Raw genomic sequence first — 22885 nt, 5'->3', positions numbered from 1 at the left:
GTATGAAGGTGGGGTACCTTGAATCTGTATACAGGCTTCCGTGCATTGGCCAATCCACCAACTAAACCCCCATCATTTATTTATTGAATTGTTGAGGATAAGTGAGTTTACTTTGGTGAGTGCTGGGTTCTCTGTTTGTATTTATTAGAGCGATGTGGTCATGGGCTACATGCACCCCGCCCTGTGAGTGGTAAGTACAGCTGTGTACCCCGCTTCTGTGGTGGAGAGTGCAGTGTTACATGCACCCCACCCTGTGAGTGGTAAGTGCATAGCTGAGCCCCGCTTCTGGTGCGGTGAGTGCTGTGGTTTTTACTCTGTGTGTATATGAAGGGGTTAATCTATGGTTAGCTCTTATTAACCGTGGCCACTAGCTTTCTCATGCACCCCTGTGTGGACTTTATTATCCTGAACCTGTCTCAGCTGTTTTTTAGCAATCATCTTTGAGCCAGTGCAATAGGTGACTAGTGTGCCTTTAAAAGCCATATAGTCTGTGGCAGGTGCACATTACATCTAGCAGGCAGATGATGCAGCAGTGTGGTAGTCAGGTTTTGAGACTCTGTGATAGTGTAGGACCTGTATGAAGGTGGGGTACCTTGAATCGGTATACAGGCTTCCGTGCATTGGCCAATCCACCAACTAAACCCCCATCATTTATTTATTGAATTGTTGAGGATAAGTGAGTTTACTTTGGTGAGTGCTGGGTTCTCTGTTTGTATTTATTAGAGCGATGTGGTCATGGGCTACATGCACCCCGCCCTGTGAGTGGTAAGTACAGCTGTGTACCCCGCTTCTGTGGTGGAGAGTGCAGTGTTACATGCACCCCACCCTGTGAGTGGTAAGTGCATAGCTGAGCCCCGCTTCTGGTGCGGTGAGTGCTGTGGTTTTTACTCTGTGTGTATATATATATATATATATATATATATATATATATATACACTGCTCCAAAAAATAAAGGGAACACTAAAATAACACATCCTAGATCTGAATGAATAAAATATTCTTATTAAATACTTTGTTCTTTACATAGTTGAATGTGCTGACAACAAAATCACACAAAAATTATCAATGGAAATCAAATTTATTAACCCATGGAGGTCTGGATTTGGAGTCACCCTCAAAATTAAAGTGGAAAAACACACTACAGGCTGATCCAACTTTGATGTAATGTCCTTAAAACAAGTAAAAATGAGGCTCAGTAGTGTGTGTGGCCTCCACCAGCACTGGTTTTGCCTATTACATTGACCATAAATAATTTCAAATGGTCCTGGACCACCAACCCAGGGCACCTCTGCAAGTGTCCTGATGCACCAAAGGGTACCATGGCACACAGTTTGAGAATCACTGCCTTGGCCACTTCCCCTCACAGATATATACTGTATGCTTTTGCCTCACTGCAGTAAGCCAAAGTATCCTAGTGTGCCAGTTAGTCTGCCGCGATCCTGCAGACATAATGTTGCCTTCTCTTTGACTTCTGTAAAACGTAATGCTTCCTTTTGTTCCTATGTATTTGTAGGTTGTTTTGTTTTCTCCATGGTGGTGGCCATTTTGTTGTGGACATTTCTATACAGTTCTCTTATGCAGCTGCAGAGGCGGACCCCCTCTCAATTCCCCGTTTTATGCATGCTAATATCTTAGTAGCCTTCTTTGCTGCACTCCTACTTTGGGCACTGCTGCTTAATTTGTTATCTATGTGAACCCCTAAGTCTTTTTCCAGTACAGAATCCCCTAATATTACCCCATTTAGTATGTAGATGTTATTTTTGGTCTTACCATCACAGTGCATTAACTTACACTCGTCTGTGTTGAATCTCATTCTTCATTTTGCTGCCCATGCTTCCAGTATAATTAAGTCATTCTGAAGAGACTCAGCAACCTCCTTCGTATTTATAACCTTACACAATTTGGTATTCTCTGTGAAAATTGACACCATGCTCTCTAGACCTACTGTTAGGTCGTTGATGAAAATGTTGAACAAACGTGGTCCAAGTACAGACACTTGTGGCACACCACTTAGCACATTAGACCACTTTGAAAATGATCCATTGACCACAACACGCTGTTCCCTATTATCTAACCAATTACTGACTGAAGTGCATATTGTGCTCCCTAGCCCTATTTCTTGTAGCTAATAGATAAGTCGCATGTGTGTCGAAAGCTTTGTCAAAGTCTAAAAAGATTACATCCACCTCCTTACCCTGATCAAGGTTCATACTTACTGTTTCATAAAAGCCAAGTAAGTTGGTTTGACATGATCTGTCCTTCACAAATCCATGTTGGTTCCTTTTAATGACCTTATTCGCTTCAAGGAACTTTTGAATACTGTCCCTTAGAATACCTTCCAATACTTTCCCCACTATAGATGTAAGACTAACTGGTCTATAATTACCCGGTTCAGCTTTGCTCCCCTTTTTGAATATCGGCACTACCTCTGCTATACGCCAGTCTTTGGGAACCATACCCGATTTAACTGAATCCATGAAGATCAAAAATAGTGGTCTTGCTAGTTCAGCTCCATAAGAACCCTCTGGTGAATTCCATCGGGACCAGGTGACTTATTAATCTTTAACTTTTTTAATCGGTCACAGACTACCTCCTCACATAAATAAGCATTTAGCAGTGGGACATTATCTTTGTTGAGATTTTGTGTTAGACCCAGCATTTGGTCCTCTCTGATAAATACTTTTGAAAAAAACTTGTTTAGTTTGTTTGCTATGTCATTATCATTTTTGATTAAGACTCAATCTTGTCCTTTAAAGGGCCTATACTCTCCTTCTTTAGTCTCTGGCTGTTGATGTACTTAAAAAAAATTTGGGATTCGCTTTGCTTTCCTTTGCTACTAGTTTTTCAGTTTCTACTTTAGCCGCTTTTATTCCTTTTTTGCATATTTTGTTACAATCCTTTTAGTGCTAAAATGACTCTGCACCCGCCTCAGATTTGTATTTACACTCTTCTCCGGGTATGGTAAGCCCCTCCTAATGCTAACTTTGTGAAGATACGTGCTGACCACCAGAGAGTTCTGATATTTATGACAATGGATAACAATTACATATGGCTATTGAATTAAGAGCTCTGTAATATATATATATATTTTAGTGGTGGTGGTGGTGGTGGTGGTGGTGGGGAGTCCAGATCAAATGGTAAGCCCATCTTAATGCTAGCTTTGTGAAGTTGTGTGCTGACCATAACCGTTCAAAGAGTTCTGATCTTTATGGCAATGGATAATGGTTACAGATGGCTATTGAATTAAGAGCTCTGTAATATGTATATATATATATATATATATATATATATATATTATTGTTATTATTATTTTTTGGGGGGGGATCAAAATCAAATGGCAAGCCCCTCTCAAGGCTAGCTTTGTGAAGATACGTGCTGACCACAACCTTTCCAAGAGTTCTAATATTTCTGATTTTTTTATGAATTAAGAGCTCTGTAATATTTGAAAATACATAGACAATTATCTTTTATCTCCACAAAAAATATTGGAACCCTTTCTGGAGATGTGGATAGCTTAATAAAGTCTTAATCCAAATGATCTTCAATGTATTTTTTCAAAAATTTCAACTTGGTTTATGCAAGATAAAAGATTTGTCCAAAAGGTGCAGGTACTCCTGGAACATCATTAATTGAGTAATCAAATTGCCAATGAGAGAGAAGCCTGCTTCTTATCAAAAGACATCTGAGAATTCTGAATAGCTTTCAGGTAACTTATCTTTCTTTGAAGTAAGAGTCACTCCAATAGTTGCAGTTAAACACTGTTGAGTGCTAAATTTTGACTGGAACATAACTTTCAAAGTTTGCCATTTAATCAGGTACGCTGAAAACGATTGAAAGTCTTGGTGAATAGACAGTATTCAATGATAACTTTTCTAAATTACCTTAGATGGTTTCAAGGATCAATGGCGCAGTTTTTTTGAGTGACTGGGAGTGATAGGAGACCCATAAATGGTTTCTAAAGGCACAATCTTGTGATTTGAAATGATGCACAATTGAAAATGGTTCACTAGACTTTGGTCAACAAAATTCCCTATTGAACAGGATTCAATCAATGCAGAAATGGACACATTCCCTTTATTATTATTTTTTCATTATTATATTTTATTAGTTAGGAGGCAAAAATATGTATGCAACACCATGCATAAAAAACCATAACATAAAAAACCTAAAAAGTACACATAATAAATGCAGTGCACAACAGTTAACAGTACAAAGCATAAATACAAGTATTTCAATACAGACAAGAAATTACAAGTAGAGTTGCAGAAGGGTGAGAAGTTTGAATTGGATTTGGAGGTTGCTAAATAGCCAGTGTAGGAGTTTGCAGAGGGGAGGTACAGTAGATGTCACATGGCAAGAGAGAAAAATGAGACGAGCAGCAGCATTATGGATAGGGAGAAGCTGCATAGAAGGACGCCCGAAAGGAGAATGCCACAGAAGACCATTTGTCTCTTCCCAGAGCTCACTGGTCAACTTGATTAACGGGTTATAAAATGATTAAAAAGAAAACAGATTTTGTGGGTGGTTTGTTGGCATGTATGACATCATTGGAGTAGGTTATACCACCATTAGGGGCATAGATGGGTCTAGAAACATGTGACAAGCAAAGAGATGGCAGATATTCCCTTTGAACTGACATACAACTTTTACAGAGAGGGATATAATAAAACGATACCTACTCTCTAAACCTTCACAAACAATCAGTATGTAAACCTTAAACTGATACATAATATAACTGACATTGCAATGTCTGACACATAGTTTTGAATGATATCACATGATCTTACAGTGACTGAAGACTACCACACAATGAGCAATGGTCTCTTTATGACCTGGCAGAGTCATCACCATTCTTGCTACTGAAGAAAGGAAACACTGAGCAGTGTATATGCTGCCAATGCTTCCAGGCATTCCTATTATGACTCATTATGCAAATGAAGCCTCCTGTCTTAATTATCTGATAAACACTCTCTGTAAATACCCCTAGGCATATGTTTGCACAAAGGCTATATGAAGACACATAGGCTATATAATGGCATATGTATGCTGACTATATAAAGTCATATGAGTGCATCATTTTGCTAAAGTACAGAATGCATTTCAAGTGTAAATTTTTGTTGGCCATACTGCAATACATATATAACGTTAGCTGTTGTTGTGTAGTACTGTAGTGATTTGTGTAGTTTACACAGGACTAAGGTCTGATTCAGAGTTATTATTATTACATTTTATTTATAGGGCGCCACAAGTGTTTCGCAGCGCCGTACAAAGGACAGTACAGGGAGACAAAACTTAGCATAACAGTAAATAAATAACAAAAATGGAGTGCAGGTAACAAAGAGCAACACAATTCTCAAAACATAATACAGCTTAGATGTAAGTAGCGAAGGAGTAATCATTGTACTACTTGGGGCTGGCGGCCATAGATAGAGATGAGCCTTTACCAGCAGGAGAGAAAGCAGGTAAAGATGGTCGCTGAGTGAAATGTGTCAAGAAGAGGGTTTAGACAAGAGGAAAGAGGGCCCTGCTCTGAAGAGCTAACAATCTAGTGGGGAGGGGCAACAGACAGATGACATGAGGTGCAAGCAGGTAAGCCTGATGGTGGTATGTGAGCAAAGCAGAGATGTCCAAGGCATGGGGCAGGGGGATGGAGGAGCAGCCTAAGGACTAGGTTATGCATTGGAGGGGTACGCTTTGATGAATAGGTGGGTTTTCAATGCCCGTTTGAAGCTTTGCAAGGTCGGGGAGAGTCTAATGGAGCGGGGGAGCGCATTCCAATGAAGGGGTGCAGCACGGGCAAAATCCTGAACTCGTGCATGGGAAGCAGTGACCAAGGCAGAGGAGAGGCGACGGTCATCAGCCGACCGTAGTGGGCGGGAGGGAGTATGAAGGGAGAGGAGGTTGGAGATGTAGGGAGCAGTGGAATTAGAGATGGCCTTGTATGTGAGGGTGAGGAGTTTGAAGAGGATTCTGTAGGGGGATGGGAGCCAGTGTAGATTTTGTTGAAGGGGAGTGGCAGAAGTGGTGCAGCGGGAGAGGAAGATGAGCCTAGCTGCAGAGTTGAGGATAGATTGGAGGGGAGCGATGTGGGAGCAAGTGAGGCCAGTGAGGAGCACATTGCAGTAGTCAAGTCGTGAGATGACCAGTGAGTGGATGATTAGTTTAGTTGCACTCTGGGAGAGAAATGGCCTGATGCGAGCAATGTTGCGTAGCTGGAACCGACAAGATTGCGCCAGAGCTTGGATGTAGGGTGCAAAGGAGAGGGAGGAGTCAAGAGTGACGCCCAGGCAGCGGAGTTGGGGAACGGGGGAGATGATAGTGTTGTCAACAGTGATAGAGATGTTTGTAGGGGGTGTTGCTCTGGCTGGGGGAAAGATAATAAGTTCAGTTTTATCCATGTTGAGCTTCAGAGAGCGCTCAGACATCCAGGAGGAGATGGCAGAGAGGCAGCTGGAGACCTGAGAGAGGACAGAGGGGGACAGATCAGGAGAGGAGAGGTAGAGTTGTGTGTCATCAGCATAGAGGTGGTATTGAAGGCCAAAGGAGTTAATGAGCGCACCCAGGGAAGAGGTGTAGAGGGAGAACAGAAGGGGGCCTAGGACAGAACCCTGAGGGACACCAACAGGAAGGATGGAAGGGTGTGAGGTGGTTCCGGAGGCAGACACAGAGAAGGAGCGGTTAGTGAGGTATGAGGTAAACCAGTCAAGGACGGTGCTAGAGAGGCCAGCATTTTGGAGTGTGCGGAGGAGGAGAGGGTGATCCACGGTGTCAAAGGCAGCAGAGAGGTCCAGAAGGATGAGCAAAGAGAAGTGGCCCTTGGATTTGGCCGAAAGCAGGTCACTGGTGACTTTCACCAGGGCAGTCTCGGTGGAGTGGAGTGGGCGAAAGCCAGATTGTAGTGGATCAAGGATGGAGTGGTCAGAGAGGTAGCTTGTGAGACGGCTGTAGACCAGTCGTTCAAGTAGTTTGGAGGCGAAAGGGAGAAGAGAGATGGGGCGGTAGCTAGTGAGTGATGAAGGGTCGAGGTTGGCTTTTTTGAGAATAGGGGACACCAGAGCATGTTTGAATGGTGAGGGAAAGATGCCAGTAGATAGCGATAGGTTAAAGAGGTGAGCAAGGTGGGAGCATGCAGAGGGGGGGAGGGAGCGGAGAAGACGGGAGGGGAGGGGGTCCAAGTGGCAGGTTGTGGGGGGAGAGGATAAGATGAGGGAGTGGACTTCCTTGTCTGAGGTGGGACGGAAGCAGGACAGAGTGGGATAGATGGACGGGAGGGATGGTGGGAGCAGGGGGGCAGCAGAGGGGTGACGGGAGGAGATGTAATTTTGAATATCCTCAATTTTGGAGATGAAGAATGAGGCAAAGTCAGTGGGAGTGAGGGAAGAGGGGAGGGGAGGAGGAGGGGGGCGAAGGAGAGTGTTGAAAGTTTCAAAGAGTCGGCGTGGACTGGAGGACTGAGAAGAGATGAGTGTTTGGAAAAAGGATTGCTTGGCTAGAGAAAGAGCAGAGCTATAGGAAGAGAGGATAAACTTGAAATGGAGAAAGTCCGCCAGAGAGTGGGATCTCCTCCAGGAGCGTTCTGCAGACCGTGAACATTTTTGTAGGAATCGTGTGAGTTTGGTGTGCCAGGGTTGGGGTTTGGAGCGGCGGAGGGGGACAGATGAGAGGGGGGCCACAGAGTCAAGAGCAGCAGTAAGGGAAGAGTTATAGAAGGAGGCTGCCTGGTTGGGACAAGTCATAGTGGAAAGAGGAGAGAGGAAGGTCTCGAGGGAGGACATGATAGTGGGGTTGAGGGACCTGAGATTGCGTCTGGTGATGGTGGTTCTGGGTGTGGAGCAGAGAGGGGAAGATGAGAGGGTGAAAGAAAGCAGATGGTGGTCAGAGAGAGGGAAGGAAGAGTTAGAGAAATTAGAGAGATCACATCGGTGGGTGAAGACAAGGTCGAGGGAGTGGCCGAGATTGTGAGTAGGGGTGGAGGACCATTGAGAAAGTCCAAAGGAGGTGGAAAGAGCAAGAAGGTTAGAGGAAGCTGCGTTAGTGATGTCGATAGGGATGTTAAAGTCACCGAGGATGATAGAGGGGAGGTCGGAGGAGAGAAAGTGGGGAAGCCAGGCAGCAAAGTTGTCAAGGAAAGGTGTACAGCGGCCAGGGGGGCGGTAGATCACTGCCACATGGAGGTGAATGGGGTAGAAGAGGCGGATAGTGTGGACCTCAAAGGTGGAGAAGGTGAGGGAGGGCTCAGGTGGGATGACACGAAAGGTGCAGTTAGGAGAGAGAAGAATGCCCACGCCTCCACCCTGGCGGCCATCAGGTCTGACCGTGTGGGTGAAGGAGAGGCCTCCGTAGGAGAGGGCAGCAGGGGAGGTGGTGTCAGAGGAGGAGAGCCAGGTTTCAGTGATGGCGAGAAGGTTAAAAGAGTGGGAGATGAAGAGGTCGTGGATAGTTGGCAACTTGTTGCAGATTGATCGAGCATTCCAGAGTGCACAGGAGAAGGGAAGGGAGGGGACGGGGGAAATGGGGATCAGGTTGGCTGGGTTCTGAATGCGTGTGGGTAGTCTGGAAATTTGGGTGGCGGGTGATCTAGCAGTGAGGATTGGTATGGGACAGGATCGAGGAGCCATAATTCCTGCTCAGTGGTGTTGTTCTGAGGAATAGTATTGAATGGAGTGGCTATCACAATTCATAAAGTAAGCATAGAACTTGCAGGGATGAGAGTCATGTAGGAGTGAGATAAAGTACCTATCACAATTCATAAAGTAAGCATAGAACTTGCAGGGATGAGAGTCATGTAGGAGTGAGATAAAGTACCTATCACAATTCATAAAGTAAGCATAGAACTTGCAGGGATGAGAGTCATGTAGGAGTGAGATAAAGTACCTATCACAATTCATAAAGTAAGCATAGAACTTGCAGGGATGAGAGTCATGTAGGAGTGAGATAAAGTACCTGAGGAAGACAAGAGAAGGTAGGGGTCACGTCAGCTGAAGCATCTCCGATTATCTCCAAGGTCATATCGCCATACTTAACACTAATGTACTTCACAGCTAAGATGCTACACAGCCAGAGTTGTACACTAATGCATGTCCAGTTGTGTCTTTGTATTATTATTATTATTATTATTATCCTTTATTTATATGGCGCCACAAGGGTTCCGCAGCGCCCAATTACAGAGTACAAATGCACATAAAAAATAGGAAAACAGTGACTTACAGTTGAATACAATATAGGACAAGTACAGGGCAACTAAGCATAACTACACCAGTAAACATAGAGATAAGTTCCAGGTGGTCAAAAAACTGTGGGATCTGGGCAGTTGAGGATTATTAAAGTAAGAAAAGTATAAGCACATGAGGGAAGAGGGCCCTACTTGTGAGAGCTTACATTCTAAGGGGAGGGGTAGACAGACAGGGATGACACAGGTGGGGTACATAGAGAGCGTGGAACAGAGGGTTATGTTGAGATTTGGCTAGGTTTGGTAAAGAAATGGGTCTTAAGAGCCCGTTTGAAGTTTTGTAGAGAGGTGGAGAGTCTGAGGGGGAGAGGTAAAGAATTCCAGAGAAAGGGAGCAGCACGTGAAAAATCTTGGAGATAGGAGTGGGAGGAAGTAATCAGGAGACAGGAGAGTCGGCGTGCATTAGCAGAGCGAAGAGGACGGGTGGGAGAGTAAAGGGAGATAAGGTCAGAGATGTAGATGGGAGAGGAGTGGGTGAGGGCTTTGTAAGTGAGTGTGAGAAGTTTGAATTGGATTCTGAAAGGGAAGGGAAGCCAGTGGAGGGCCTGTAGGAGAGGGGAGGTAGACGTAGTGCGTTTGGTGAGGAAGATGAGCCGGGCAGCAGCATTGAGGATAGATTGGAGTGGAGAGAGGTGATTGTCAGGGAGGCCAGTTAAGAGGAGATTACAGTAGTCCAGTCTGGAAATATTCAGTGAGTGAATAATGATCTTAGTGGCATCCTGTGTGAGAAAAGGTCTGATTCTAGAAATGTTTTTGAGATGAAAATGACAGGTTTGTGAGAGGTGCTGAATGTGTGGTTTGAAGGAGAGGGAGGAGTCAAGGATTACACCAAGACAGCGTACTTGGGGGCTAGGGGAGATAGTCGTGCCATCAATGGATAATGAGATTGTGGGAGGTGAGGCTGTGCGGGAGGGTGGGAAGATGATCAGCTCAGTCTTAGACATGTTGAGTTTAAGAAAGCGCTGAGACATCCAGGAAGAGATAGCAGAAAGACAGTTTGAGGTACGAGTGAGGAGAGCCGTGGAGAGATCAGGGGAGGAGAGGTAGATTTGAGTGTCATCAGCATAGAGGTGATATTGGAAGTTAAAAGAACTAATGAGTTTACCTAAAGAGGACGTATAGAGAGAGAAAAGGAGAGGACCAAGAACAGAGCCTTGGGGGACACCAACAGTTAGTGGAAGTGGGGGGGAGGTAGCATCATGAGAGGAGACAGAGAAGGAATGATCAGAGAGGTAGGAGGACAGCCAGGAGAGGGCAGTATCACGCAGACCAAGAGAGTGAAGGATTTGCAGAAGGAGAGGATGGTCCACAGTGTCAAAAGCAGCAGAGAGGTCAAGAAGAATAAGCAGAGAGTAGTGGCCCTTAGATTTGGCTGCATGGAGGTCATTGCAGACTTTTGTGAGGGCAGTTTCAGTGGAGTGGAGAGAACGGAAACCAGACTGGAATGGGTCAAGCAGTGAGTGAGAGGAAAGAAAGGCAGTGAGGCGATTATAGACAATACGCTCAAGAAGTTTGGAGGCAAAGGGGAGGAGAGAGATGGGTCGATAGTTGGAGAGAGTGTTAGGATCAAGGGTAGGTTTTTTAAGAATAGGGGAGACAAGAGCATGCTTGAAGGCAGAGGGGACAGTGCCTGATGAAAGGGAGGGATTGAGAAGGTGGGCAAGATGGGAACAGGCAGAAGGGGAGAGGTAACGGAGGAGGTGGGAGGGGATAGGGTCGAGCGGGGAGGTTGTGGGGGGGGAGGAACGGATGAGGGCCATGACTTCCTCGGCAGATACATGGGAGAAAGATGTCAGAGTTGGTAAGAGGGAAGGGGAGGGGTGGCAAGGCATGAATGGTGGCTGGTTGCTGGTTTGGTGGGAAGTGATATCCTGACGTATGGAGTCAATCTTGGATGTGAAATAAGTGGCAAAGTTAAGAGCAGACAATGAGGAAGGGAGAGGAGGTGGTGGTGGGCAGAGGAGGGAGTTAACAGTGGCAAAGAGGCGCCGGGGGTTGGAAGACTGTGTAGAAATGAGGATTTTGAAGTATGATTGTTTAGCAAGGGAAAGGGCAGTACTGAAGGATGAGAGCATGAATTTGAAATGGAGGAAGTCTGCTTTAGAGCGTGATTTCCTCCACTGTCGCTCGGCAGTACGTGAGCATTTTTGTAGGTATCTGGTGCATTTGGTGTGCCAGGGTTGAGGTGTTGATCTGCGAGGGTGAATAGTGGTTGGCGGAGCAACAGAGTCAAGGGCAGAAGTAAGAGATGCATTGTATAGGGATGTGGCTTGTTCAGGGCATGTGAGAGAGAGAAGAGGAGAGAGAAGGGAGTCAAACAGGGAGGACAGGGATGAGGTGTCAATAGCCTCAATGTTACGCTTCGTGATGGTAGCCTTAGGAGGGAGAGATGGGGAAGCAGAGATAGATAAGTTGAAAGAGAGCAAGTGGTGGTCAGAGAGGGGAAAAGGGGAATTGGAGAAATCAGAAATATCACAGCGGTGAGTGAAAACCAGATCCAGTGAGCTCCCGTTTACATGGGAGGGTGAGGTGGTCCACTGGGAGAGACCAAGTGAAGAGGTGAGGTTAAGGAGTTTAGAGGCAGATGATTTTGTGGGGTTATCGATAGGGATGTTGAAATCACCTAGAATAATGGAGGGAATGTCAGAAGAGAGGAAGTGAGGTAGCCAGGAAGCAAAGTTGTCAAGGAATTTGGAGGAAATGCCAGGTGGACGGTAAATTACAGCAACTCGAAGATTAGTAGGTTGGTAGAGGCGTAATGCATGGACCTCAAATGTAGAGAATGTAAGAGAAGGTTCTGGAGGTATAAGTTGGTATGTGTAGCTTGAGGGTAAAAGGATCCCAACACCACCCCCATGGCGACCCCCGGGTCGGGGTGTGTGTGAGAATGTGAGGCCCCCAGCAGAGAGAGCAGCAGGAGAAGTGGTGTCATGAGGAGTAACCCAGGTTTCTGTAATGGCCAGGAGGTGCAGGGAGTTGGAAATGAAAAGGTCATGAGTGGGGGCCAGTTTGTTGCAAATAGATCTGGCATTCCAGAGTGCACAAGATAGGGGGTATGAGTTTGTGGGAGAGATGTGAATGAGATTATCAGGATTGCTGTAGCATTGAGGTAGGAGTAATTTGGAAGGAGAGGATAAAGAGGGTGTGATGATGGTGCTAGGGCCTTGGCTAGGAAGGGAGACTGCATGCGTGTATGCAGCTACTGCGTGAAAATATGCAGTTGGTGCAGATACCAGGATTTGCATTAAGATGCCCTCAGACGGCATCACAGATCCAAGCGACTGTGTAAAAAAACACTTTACAAGAAAATCTGCAAGAAACACCTTTCTTATTTAACCTGTTCAAAACACGTGATGGCATTCACAAATTAAGAGAAAAGTCCATTGTCCCTCCTGGAGAGGGTGATGTTGGGAGGTATGCTATGTGTGTGAGACCCCTAGAATTGGTGAGAGAGCCTTCTGCCAATAACAGCCGCTCCTGTTCCCTTAGAGCTGTATGCGCTCACCAGTACTTGTATGCCACCTGGACCTAAACTTCTAGCAGTAGGGGCTCACACAATAGGCTGGAGACACCAAGGTAATAAACCTGTAGTGTAGCAGCTGGCAAGGCAAGGGTTAGCTGCAGGCAGACTGGATACAGGAATAATAACTACAGACAGGCTTGACAAGATATTGTAACTGAAGATTGCAGGACCGGATATACACTGGCTACAGGAAATGATAACTGAAGGGATTAGATGTTTGTTGCAGGTGAACACAGCCAAGCAATGGTTAATTATTGTGAGCAGACAGGTGCTGGATGTGTACTGATTGAAAGCAGAGTACTGGTAGCATGAACTTAGTTACAGAGAGACTAGCTGAATGGATAGTGTGACTAGGCTGCAGTCTGCAATAGCAGACAGAATGCAAACTCAGTGGCTGGACTGTGGCTGGAATACAGGTTCAGATGTTCGGAGACACTGTAGTTTGCTGCAGACTTGTAACTACAGGCACGGCTAGAGTGAAAGTATTCAGAACCAGAGCTGGCAGGATATAATCACAGAGATTTGGCAGGAACCTGGACTTGGATCAGGACCAGACATGAGAGTAACTGAAGGGCTATGGCAAGACATGGACACAGAGCAGCAATAGACAAAGGATAGCAGGTACTGGGCAGAATCCAACTGGGCATGGGTGCAGGACTGGCAGGTATAGCACACTGAGGGTTTGAGACAAGGTACAAGAATGCAGGACTCGGACAGACAGACTAGGGCACAGGAACAGAGAAATGTACAGCATACAGTGACCATGTGACAGGCTTCACTAGGTACCAGGAGCACCGGCAACAGGAACTGGATAGGATCCCCAATAAAAGGGAGATAGACCAATCACAGGAGTCATCAGGTTGGAGTCAGGTAACAAGGCATTCCAAACAGGTGCATGTAACAGCTAGCAACCTAGTTGCTATGAGACACTCAGATTACATACAGAAATACTCGTAACATTTTAATATGGACTTGCTCCCCCCCCCCCCCCCCCCCTTTTGCAGCTATAATAGCTTCCACTCTTCTTGGAAGGCTTTCCACAAGATTTTGGTGCATTTCTGTGGGAATTTGTGCCCATTCAATCTGTAGAGCATTTATGAGGTCAGGCACAGATGTTGGACGAGAAGGCCTGCAATCTCCATTCCAGTTACATAGAAACATTGAATTTGATGGCAGATAAAAACCACTTGGCCCATCTATTATGCCCCTTTTTTATTCTTTAGGTGATCCTACACCTTTTTGAACCTTAGTTCTTTGTAAGGATATTCATATGCTTATCCCAAGCATATTTAAATTTCTCTACTGTCTAGCCTCTACCACCTCTGATAGGAGGCTAGTCCACTTATCCACTACCTATTCTATGAAGTAATTTTTCCTTAAGTTTCCCCTGAACCTGTCTCCCTCCAGTTTCAGTGTATGTCCTCGAGTTCTAATACTTATCTTCCTTTGAAGAATGTTTCCCTCCTGTACTTTAAGACCATTAGTATATTTGAAAGTTTCTATCATGTCCCCACTTTCTCTTTTGTGTTCCAAACTATACAAGTTAAGATCTTTTAGTCTTTCCAAGTAAGTTTTGTGATGTAGGCCATGCACCATTTTGTCTGCCCTTCTTTGTACACTCTCTAATGTATTTATATCCTTCAGGAGCTATGGTCTCCAGAACTGGACACAGTATTCCAGTTTATTCCAAAGGTGCTCAATGGGGTTGAGGTCAGGGCTCTGTGTGGGCCAGTCAAGTTCTTCCACACCAAACTCATCAAACCTTGTCTTTATAGTCCTTGCTTTGTGCACTGGGACACAGTCATGTTGGAATAGAAAAGGGCCTTCCCTAAACAGTTGCCACAAAGTTGGAAGCATAGCATTATTAAAAATGTGTTGGTATGCTAAAACATTAAGACTGCCCTTCACTGGAGATAATGGGCTTAGAGCAAACCCTGAAAAACAGCCTATACCATTATCCCTCCTCCACCAAACTTCACAGTTGGTACAATACAGTCAGGCAGGTAACGTTTTCCTAGTATCCACCAAACCCAGACTCACTCATCTGACTGCCAAACAGAGAGGCGTGATTTGTCACTCCACAGAACACATTTCTATTGCTCCACAGTCCAGTGTCGGTGTGCTTTACACCATTCCATCCAACACTCGGCATTGAACTTGGTGATGTGAGGCTTGTATGCAGCTGCTCAGCCATGGAAACCCATTCCATTAAGATCCCGCCACACAGTTTTTGTGCTTTCATTAATGCCAGTGGAAGTTCGGAAATCTTCACCTATTTTGGAATCAGCAGAGTGTTGGCGACTTTTACACACCATGTGCCTTATCACATATTGACCCCACTCTGTTATTTTAGGTGGTCTTCCGCTTCATGGCTGAGTTGATGTTGTTCCTAAACGCTTCCACTTTCTAATAATATCACTTACAGTTGAATATCCAGCAGGGATGACATTTCACGAAATGTCTTATTACAAAGGTGGCAGCCTATCACAGTACCACGCTTGAAGTCACTTAGCTCTTCAGAATGACCCATTTTGTATCACAAATGTTTGCAAAAGGAGTCCACATTGCTAGGTGCTTCATTTTATACACCTGTGGCAACGGGTCTGGTTGAAAGACCAGAATTCAATAATTAACAGATGTGGCCAAATTCTTATATCCATATAGTGTATCATTGTACTTAGTCAGTGACTTTATACCAATATGACAAAAATACCAATTTCTAAATGCCTGGTACACTAAAACTGTCTTTGTATGCAGCTACGATGTAAAGACACAAAAACTTGCAAAAAGTATGAACGTCTGGGAATTGCTACCCATGGTGGAGCATCCAAGTTGTATCATGGGGCAAAATGTGTATGAGGAAACATCTGTAGGATACAACACATTTGTGCCTAATGCTTCATGTACTTAAATAACCCCCAATATTTTGTTTTACAAACTTTAAAAAAAATATCAACTGGTAAAATAGCAAAAATGCTTTTAGCAAACATTTATTGCATCACAGATCTCTCAGCTGTCTAACTGCACTGACCGTCAGTCCAGGGCTTAGCTCCTCCTTTGTTGGTGTGTATATGCTTGCTATGGTTAGTCAAGTGTTAGAGCTATTCAGTTTCTGCTTAGGCATGCATTTGTAAAGCAAGCTCTCTACCCTCTTGGATCATACTGCCATGTCTATCCCACACCCTAGGAACAAGGCACGCAGAGGAAGCTATGATGGAATTTTGCTCAACAAAAATCCAGTGAGTACAAACAGTGTCTGGGGAAGGTTGTGTTATTCAGAACTGCTGTGCGACACTGAGTGCAAAATATGAATTGCTTCTCACTTGCAGCTGCAAAGACATGCTGTTTGATTCTTACCAGCGTTATTATAAGTCATTGCTTGTGCTTGGTCAGATCTCAACAGCAATTCAAGTTATTGTTAAAAGTAACACCAACTTGTGTAGTTTAATGCCAGTCCCTAGTATACTGGCACTGGGGAATGTTTTCCATGTTCTGGCCAGAAATATCTATAACATTACTGCTTTGATATTAGATACTGCTCTCTTATTCTCTCAAACAAATGCAATGTACAGCAATTAAAAAACCCATGTTGTCTTTCTGTGCATAAGCTGCTGCATCCAAATAAGTAAGTTTTTGGAAGTGGATTTAATTGTTCTTTATTGTATTCAGTTTAAATTATAGGAGGATTGTTACATACGATAACCTATGTACTGTATGTGTGAGCAACAAAGTAAAAATATTTCAGTGAATAAGAATGTGTAAATCCAGTGTAATATTGTAGTACATAGGTGACAATTAAACTTGTAGTAAGTGTAACAGAAGCTATTTGCATTCTGCAGCTTTTACTGAAGTCACGGTTTTGGCAAATATGTAAATGAATGTTGCTTATTTTTTAAGAATGTAAACAATTTATGATGTTCACTATCCCTTCCTTTTTTTTTATAGAAATTGCCTTTGATAACAATTGTATAGTCACTGGTACTTTCAGAATTAAAGGGCACTTTTTATAGCTGTTCTATAATGGTTGACCACCAACATATGAAATAAGTTAGGCACTTAGAACATCAATTTGCATAAGTCATGCTCTTTTACACTGGCATGTTGTTGTTAAAAGTCATAATTCTTTAAAAGAACCGGAAAATCTTAATTATGCCTGCAATGAGATGCATGCGGAAAATAAGAAAACACATACTGTACATGTAACTATAATTAATTAGTGAAGACAAGTTTGTGCATTTTTTTTGTTTGTTTTTTAAGCTAACCCCGACATGGGTGGAATAGATTTGCAGCTCAATTTCCAAGCTTGATTATTTTCCTTGAAAGGTGCTATCAATTGAATGCTGTTCACGGCCTCTAAGTAAAAAGCTCCTGAAGGAACAGTCCTCTTGACTCAGCTCACATATAACTGAATCTGCCTCTTGGTGGACTTTTTGAAGTTCTAGAAAATCAGCTGACTACAGTATATCTTTTAACTAGGCTTACCATACTATCCCTTTAAACCGCTACACTAAGGAATTATACATGTTTTGTGGCTGGCTGACTTCAAGTCTGAATTTTACCTGATTTTAATCAGTATGGTAAGCCTACTCCTATCCAGCATGCCCTAGACCAGTGATGGCTAAACTTGACACTCCAGCTGTTGTTGAACTACACATCCCAGCATGCCCTGCATCAGTTTTAGCATGGCCAAATAGCAAAACTGTAGCAGGGTATGCTGGGATGTGTAGTTCAACAACAGCTGGAGTGTCAAGGTTAGCCATCACTGCCCTAGGCATTTTGAAAAAAGAAAAAAAAAAACTTCCAGAAAGTGAAAACAAACCTATAGTGAAGTAACTAGAGGTAAATGTCTCTGTGAAACAATATTAGCATTTTCCATTTATCTAATGTGTTAACATTGTCGCAGATCTAGTAATTTATAAGTTTACCATAATATCCCTTTAAAATGGGACACCTATAATTTACATAGGTTCTGTAGCTGGCTAAATTCAAGCCTGCATTTTACCTGGTTTTAATCAGCCACAGAACCTGTGTAAATTATAGGTGTTCCAGATTAAATGGATATTATGGCAAACCTAAAGAATTATGATACCGGCAATACTTACACCAGGGATTCTCAACCACAGTCCTCAAGGAATACAAACAGTTCAAGTTTTAAGGATAGCCATTGTTAAATTCGTTTAAATTACAAGGAAAAGCAATACATATGCACACTGTGGTTTGAGCCGCTGCAGCCGCTAATCATATAATTATAACTGCTAAATTGTTTTTATATATATGTTGCGTATACATGCCAACACGTTATGCGCACAATATAGCAACACGTGTGGCCGAATACACTTTACCTCAAACAAGAATGGAATGCGACACCAGTAGTTAAATGTAATGTTGTGGTCCAACGCATCAACAGTATTTACTTAAAAGATACATATAAAAAGGTACAACAATATTACAGAGAAGAGCTACAACCAATAGTACATACGTTTGTTCGCGAGCGCTCCTGGATCCAGGACTCAGTCAGTCTTAGCAAGATGACCTTCAGAGAATAGAGACTGAGCCTGGTCAGGAGACCTCTCTTTTATACAAGCTCTTCTTTCATAGGTCAGAGGGCAAATCATTTACAGTACATGAGGGGACATAGGTTGGTTTGAATGAATGGGCGATGCTTGGTCCAGGTTGTACTTGCAGATATTTGCCACTGGGTTCCTGCCGAATATCATGAGTACAGTATTACAGCAGTTTGCGAATATTACAATTCTGCGCATATCTATACTCAGAAACATGCATTAAACTGGAAATAGCCACCGGAATGTAGATGTCAAAATACTGTACATCTGGATACCAAACACTATAGGGGCTTACTCACAGAGCGATATATTAAGCAATCTGACTAGATTGCTTAGAATATCAGCATGATCGCTCCGTGTGTAGCCCCCTAAGCGATATCGATGCGCGGACCCGCACATCGCTATCGCTGCTGCTAGATTGGCCTGCATGCAGGCCAATCTAGCGGGTCGCTCACTTCACCCGCTGGGTGAAATGAGTGGCCCCCCCGTCTCCCCCCGCACGCTCAGCACACATCTCTCCTGCATCGGCCCGTGGGTACTGGGCTTAAGACCTAATACTGCTCCATCCCCTCACTCCATGTAACAGTGCCGTAACTAGGTATTTTTGCGCTGTGTGCAATAAACAAGATCGGCGCCCCCCCCCCCCCCACACACACCTTTTTAAAATAGGGCCAGTACGCGCAACAAAAATATAGGGCCCTGGCTTTATTGGGAAGGGGTGTGGCCACAAGGACACTGAGCTCCTGAGGCGCTGTTTCATATACCCCCAGGGTGTGCGTACACGACGGCAGCATGCCACCACCCCTAACAGATGCAATTTCACATTTCAATTTACACAACAAAATCTCTGTTGATTAAGTTAGTCAGGGGCCACTGCTGCTAGGAGAAAAGAAATGGGTTTAGCATCATAGAGGCCCAATCGTAACTTCAGCAGGTTTTGTCAAAGGGTAATGTTGAACTTTCGTTACTGCCATTTGCCGAATTAGTGTTTACCTGTGATCTTTTCCTTTTGAAGAGGTGATTAAAGATCTGGCCGCCCCTGTATCTACAAGGAAGGGTTGTCTTGTGCCAGCTACATTGACCATGACCTCAGGTTCATCTCTAAGGCTAGTAGTCAGTCTCACTGGCTGCAGAATACAGGTGTGATCTGACCTCTATTGTTTATATGGGCCTCCCCGCAGTGCATTGGCAGCTATTATGTGTGAGGGAAAAGTATCTGTGATGAGTTGGAGGTCTGCCCTTCCCTCCTTGGGGGAAATCTATGTGTTTCCCCTCTATGTGGTTCAAAATTCCTTCTATATGTGCCTTGGTCCCATCTATAAGTTGATAACGTGGCTCGTGTTCTTGTTTAGGGGGTCTATACTTACTTGTGTCCCTGTGTTCCAACACTTTCTGGCAAAATGTCCCTCCCTCTGGCAAATATAACATTTTGATGACTTTTATCTGTTCTCTTTAAATGTCTGGGGTTTCAGTTGGGTGGATATCCCTTCGAGTGCTTGTGTACTCACCTCCATCAACCTCCCCCCCCCCCCCCCCCCGTGTCTCCTTCCGTTTCAGAATGTTTTTGTCATGTTCTACTGCGGATTCCCTAAGGGCATCCACAGTTACCCCTCTCCAATTGGGCAGAGAGATCTGTACCCTGACTTTCAATGGCTCTCTGAGTCTGTCCATCAGCACAGAGACAGCCACCTCCCTGTGGTTCACATCATTCTTTATATCCCTTATCCCAGTGTATTTAGCCATTACTTGTAAAGTTCTATGACCATATTCGGATGCCAGTTCACTTTCTGTTTGATAGTGACAATTTTATTCTACTTCACAACTGTGGGGAAATACAATCTTAATTGCACATTGATTTGTTTTACATTCTCCTGGTTATATTCATCAGTCCGGGGACTGTCTTCCTCTATCTTAGAATTCGTTATAAACTTTTGTGTGTCAATATTGGTGGGTAGGCACGGTCTTAACACTGTCCGACAATCTTTGTTTGTGGGTTCATGGGCATTATCCAGACCTTTAATAAACTTCGGGCACCTGGCTAAATCTCTCCTGGGATCGAGGAATTCTGAAATGATTGACCGTAGTTCCGATCTGGTCCACGGGCAATACATTGCAATATTCCTGATGGGGGTTACTCCCTGGCTATCAGTTCTCCCTTTGGGAACTGCTATTACCCAGACAGGGTGTAACCTAACCACTCCATTCCTATGTGACTCACTGTGGGAAGCTACTGTCTCTGCGTAATGAACAGTCTCATACTTACCGGTGGCTATGATTTCACCCATCCCTCCTGTGGAAGACAGCCACTGCTCTTACCGGTTGGGCTGTACCCACCTGGGCTTCCCGCATGGTGGCTGCCTGAGAGAGCGCTGAGATCAGGCTAGTTTCATCATCTTCCTCTGAACTATGATCCTTGGAAGAACTTAGGACAGTGTAAAATTTGCAAGGGTTAGGGTTAGTACATGTTACAAATGCATTTTTATCATTTCTTGGTATGTTATCGGTTGTAGCAGCCTTCTCTCCATTGACATATGGCGTTGGTGGTGTATTTGCATTCACATTCCTGTTTGGTTTGGACCTTGCTGCACGAGCAAGTTCCCTTTGCATTTCTCCTTCTTGTTGCCATATGTTTAAACAGTCGTTATGTCTGATCCTTAGTTTCTTGGATTTGATCAGACATATTCTATTTTTAACATTCTGCAGCACCTCTGGTTCAAAACTACCAACCCTAGGAAATGATGCCCTATCATCAACAGTCATTCGTACCCATTCATCACAAATAGCCTCTGTATATAGACCATGCTTCCTACACATAATATAGACAGCAGACCCTTTTCACCCCTGCTCATCAGCCTGAACCCTGGCTCCTGAACGCCTCTTGCGTGCACGCTTGGACTTGCACACATTGTGGACTTTTTAAAACACAAACACCAAATGGCCAACGCGAGATGACGGTGAAAAGTCCTCTGAGCGCTTTTCACCCGTTCCGTCTCCTTTGGACAGTACCACTGTCCACTCCAGTAGTGGTTGCCCGCGTACCCAGTGAGGACCCTACCAGACCCCTCAGCACTGGAAGTATGGAGTATTAACAGCAATAAATTAATACCCCGCCTTTTTCAGTGGAGGTTAAAAGCCTGATCTTTTTGGTTTCTTTCCACAGGAATTCCGCTTGGGAAACGTCACCAAGCCTTCCTATGAAGTTCCACCAGGAATATTTCCTGAGAGAGAGTCAGCAAAAATTCCTTTTCTTTACACAAATCACGTCTGCCTATGCTAACACAGCGCGTATGATGACGCAATTGCGTGAAATTACGCAAATGGTATCACGTTGCGCTACGTATCACATACACACACGTGCGGTCCAATCGCACAGCTTATAGATACTTGTGATCTATACGCCCTACGATCACGGGAGTCGAATTCACAAGCGGCGCTCCACAGCCGGAGCGTAACACCAAATATCATGCTCCTACGCACGTTTTACCTTTAAAAACACACACTACATGCCTCAATACCAATAAATCACGTGGGGTCGCTAACCTCCACGCCACCAAGCCTCTGCTTACTCAGTGCCTCACCTACGAGATCCCGCTTTTCCAGGGGTTCAATTCACTCACACTTTCTTTTCAACAACCCACACTTTTAGATTTTCTGGACATAAAAAAAAATCACTCCCTTTGATCGATAACTTGCCCCAGAGGTACTACACTTATAATAAGATTTTCAGTAATCTGTCTAAAATTGGATAGTTACTTGTTAATGTATAACTATAAATCTTTTATCCCACCTTAAAATAAACTTCTATTGTGTGGCATACTTGCGCTCGCTATTTACACAATTTTTGCGTAATTATGCAACCGAGCGCGTAATCATGCACACGTGCGCGTTCCCATATGCACGCTTCACGTACCTTTGTACTGTGCCACGTGTGTTCGCAATTACATATGAATATACGCAGCAACCACACTTACATAAATCACTGTAAGCAATAGAACAAACTTGTGTTTCTATTGTTTTTGATTAATACACAATACACCTTTGTTCCTCACACACACACTAAAAGTCACCCACGTGGATAACTTCCGTTGAGTGCTGCCCAAACTTTTAGGCAGGAACCGAGTCTTGTATGTGCTTTACAAGTAACCACTAAACAAATACAACAAATGTATAACAAATAACTTAACCAATTCTATGCAGATCTATAATGACTACTGCAACCCAGTCAGGATTCTGTAACTGGTCTGTCCCCGGCGGGGGCACTAGTGGGTCAGTGTTGGTGTGACGTAATACACGAGGAGACCGAAGAATAGTCCTGCGCATAAGCGCTGATATTTATTATGTCACAGGGATCACAAAGCAATTGAATAACAGGTGCAGTGGAATGCAAAACCAGAAATAACAGGAAATAAATATTCAAAAGTCACTGGTAACTATGATTGAAACAAACAGAACTCCGGTAATTGTAAAAAGCACACAGTCTCAGTATAACTCAGGATGAAATAACTTTGGAAAAACAGAACTCTGATAACTGTACAGTCTCTATGAAGCACAAGTCCAGATAGCCTAACG

General features: G+C 44.0%; 1 protein-coding gene across 3 annotated transcripts in view; it reads left to right on the top strand.

Moving 5' to 3' along the window:
• The first annotated feature begins 13106 nt into the window (after positions 1-13106).
• TAGAP (T cell activation RhoGTPase activating protein) overlaps positions 13107-22885 on the top strand; it is a 254850-nt gene continuing 245071 nt past the window's right edge. For 2 of the 3 annotated variants that reach the window (XM_063917464.1, XM_063917463.1), the window contains exon 1: positions 15828-15991. In XM_063917464.1, the coding sequence (XP_063773534.1) occupies positions 15920-15991 (72 nt within the window). In that variant the 5' untranslated portion in view covers positions 15828-15919. Of the gene's footprint in view, positions 13374-15827; positions 15992-22885 lie in introns of those variants that run through there. The other variant, XM_063917465.1, reaches the window with a different exon arrangement.

The sequence above is a fragment of the Pseudophryne corroboree genome, chromosome 4, assembly GCF_028390025.1.
Source record: "Pseudophryne corroboree isolate aPseCor3 chromosome 4, aPseCor3.hap2, whole genome shotgun sequence".
Taxonomy (NCBI): Eukaryota; Metazoa; Chordata; class Amphibia; order Anura; family Myobatrachidae; genus Pseudophryne; species Pseudophryne corroboree.
The sequence above is the reverse complement of the archived record's forward strand: the minus strand, read 5'-3'. Positions and strand labels throughout refer to the sequence as shown.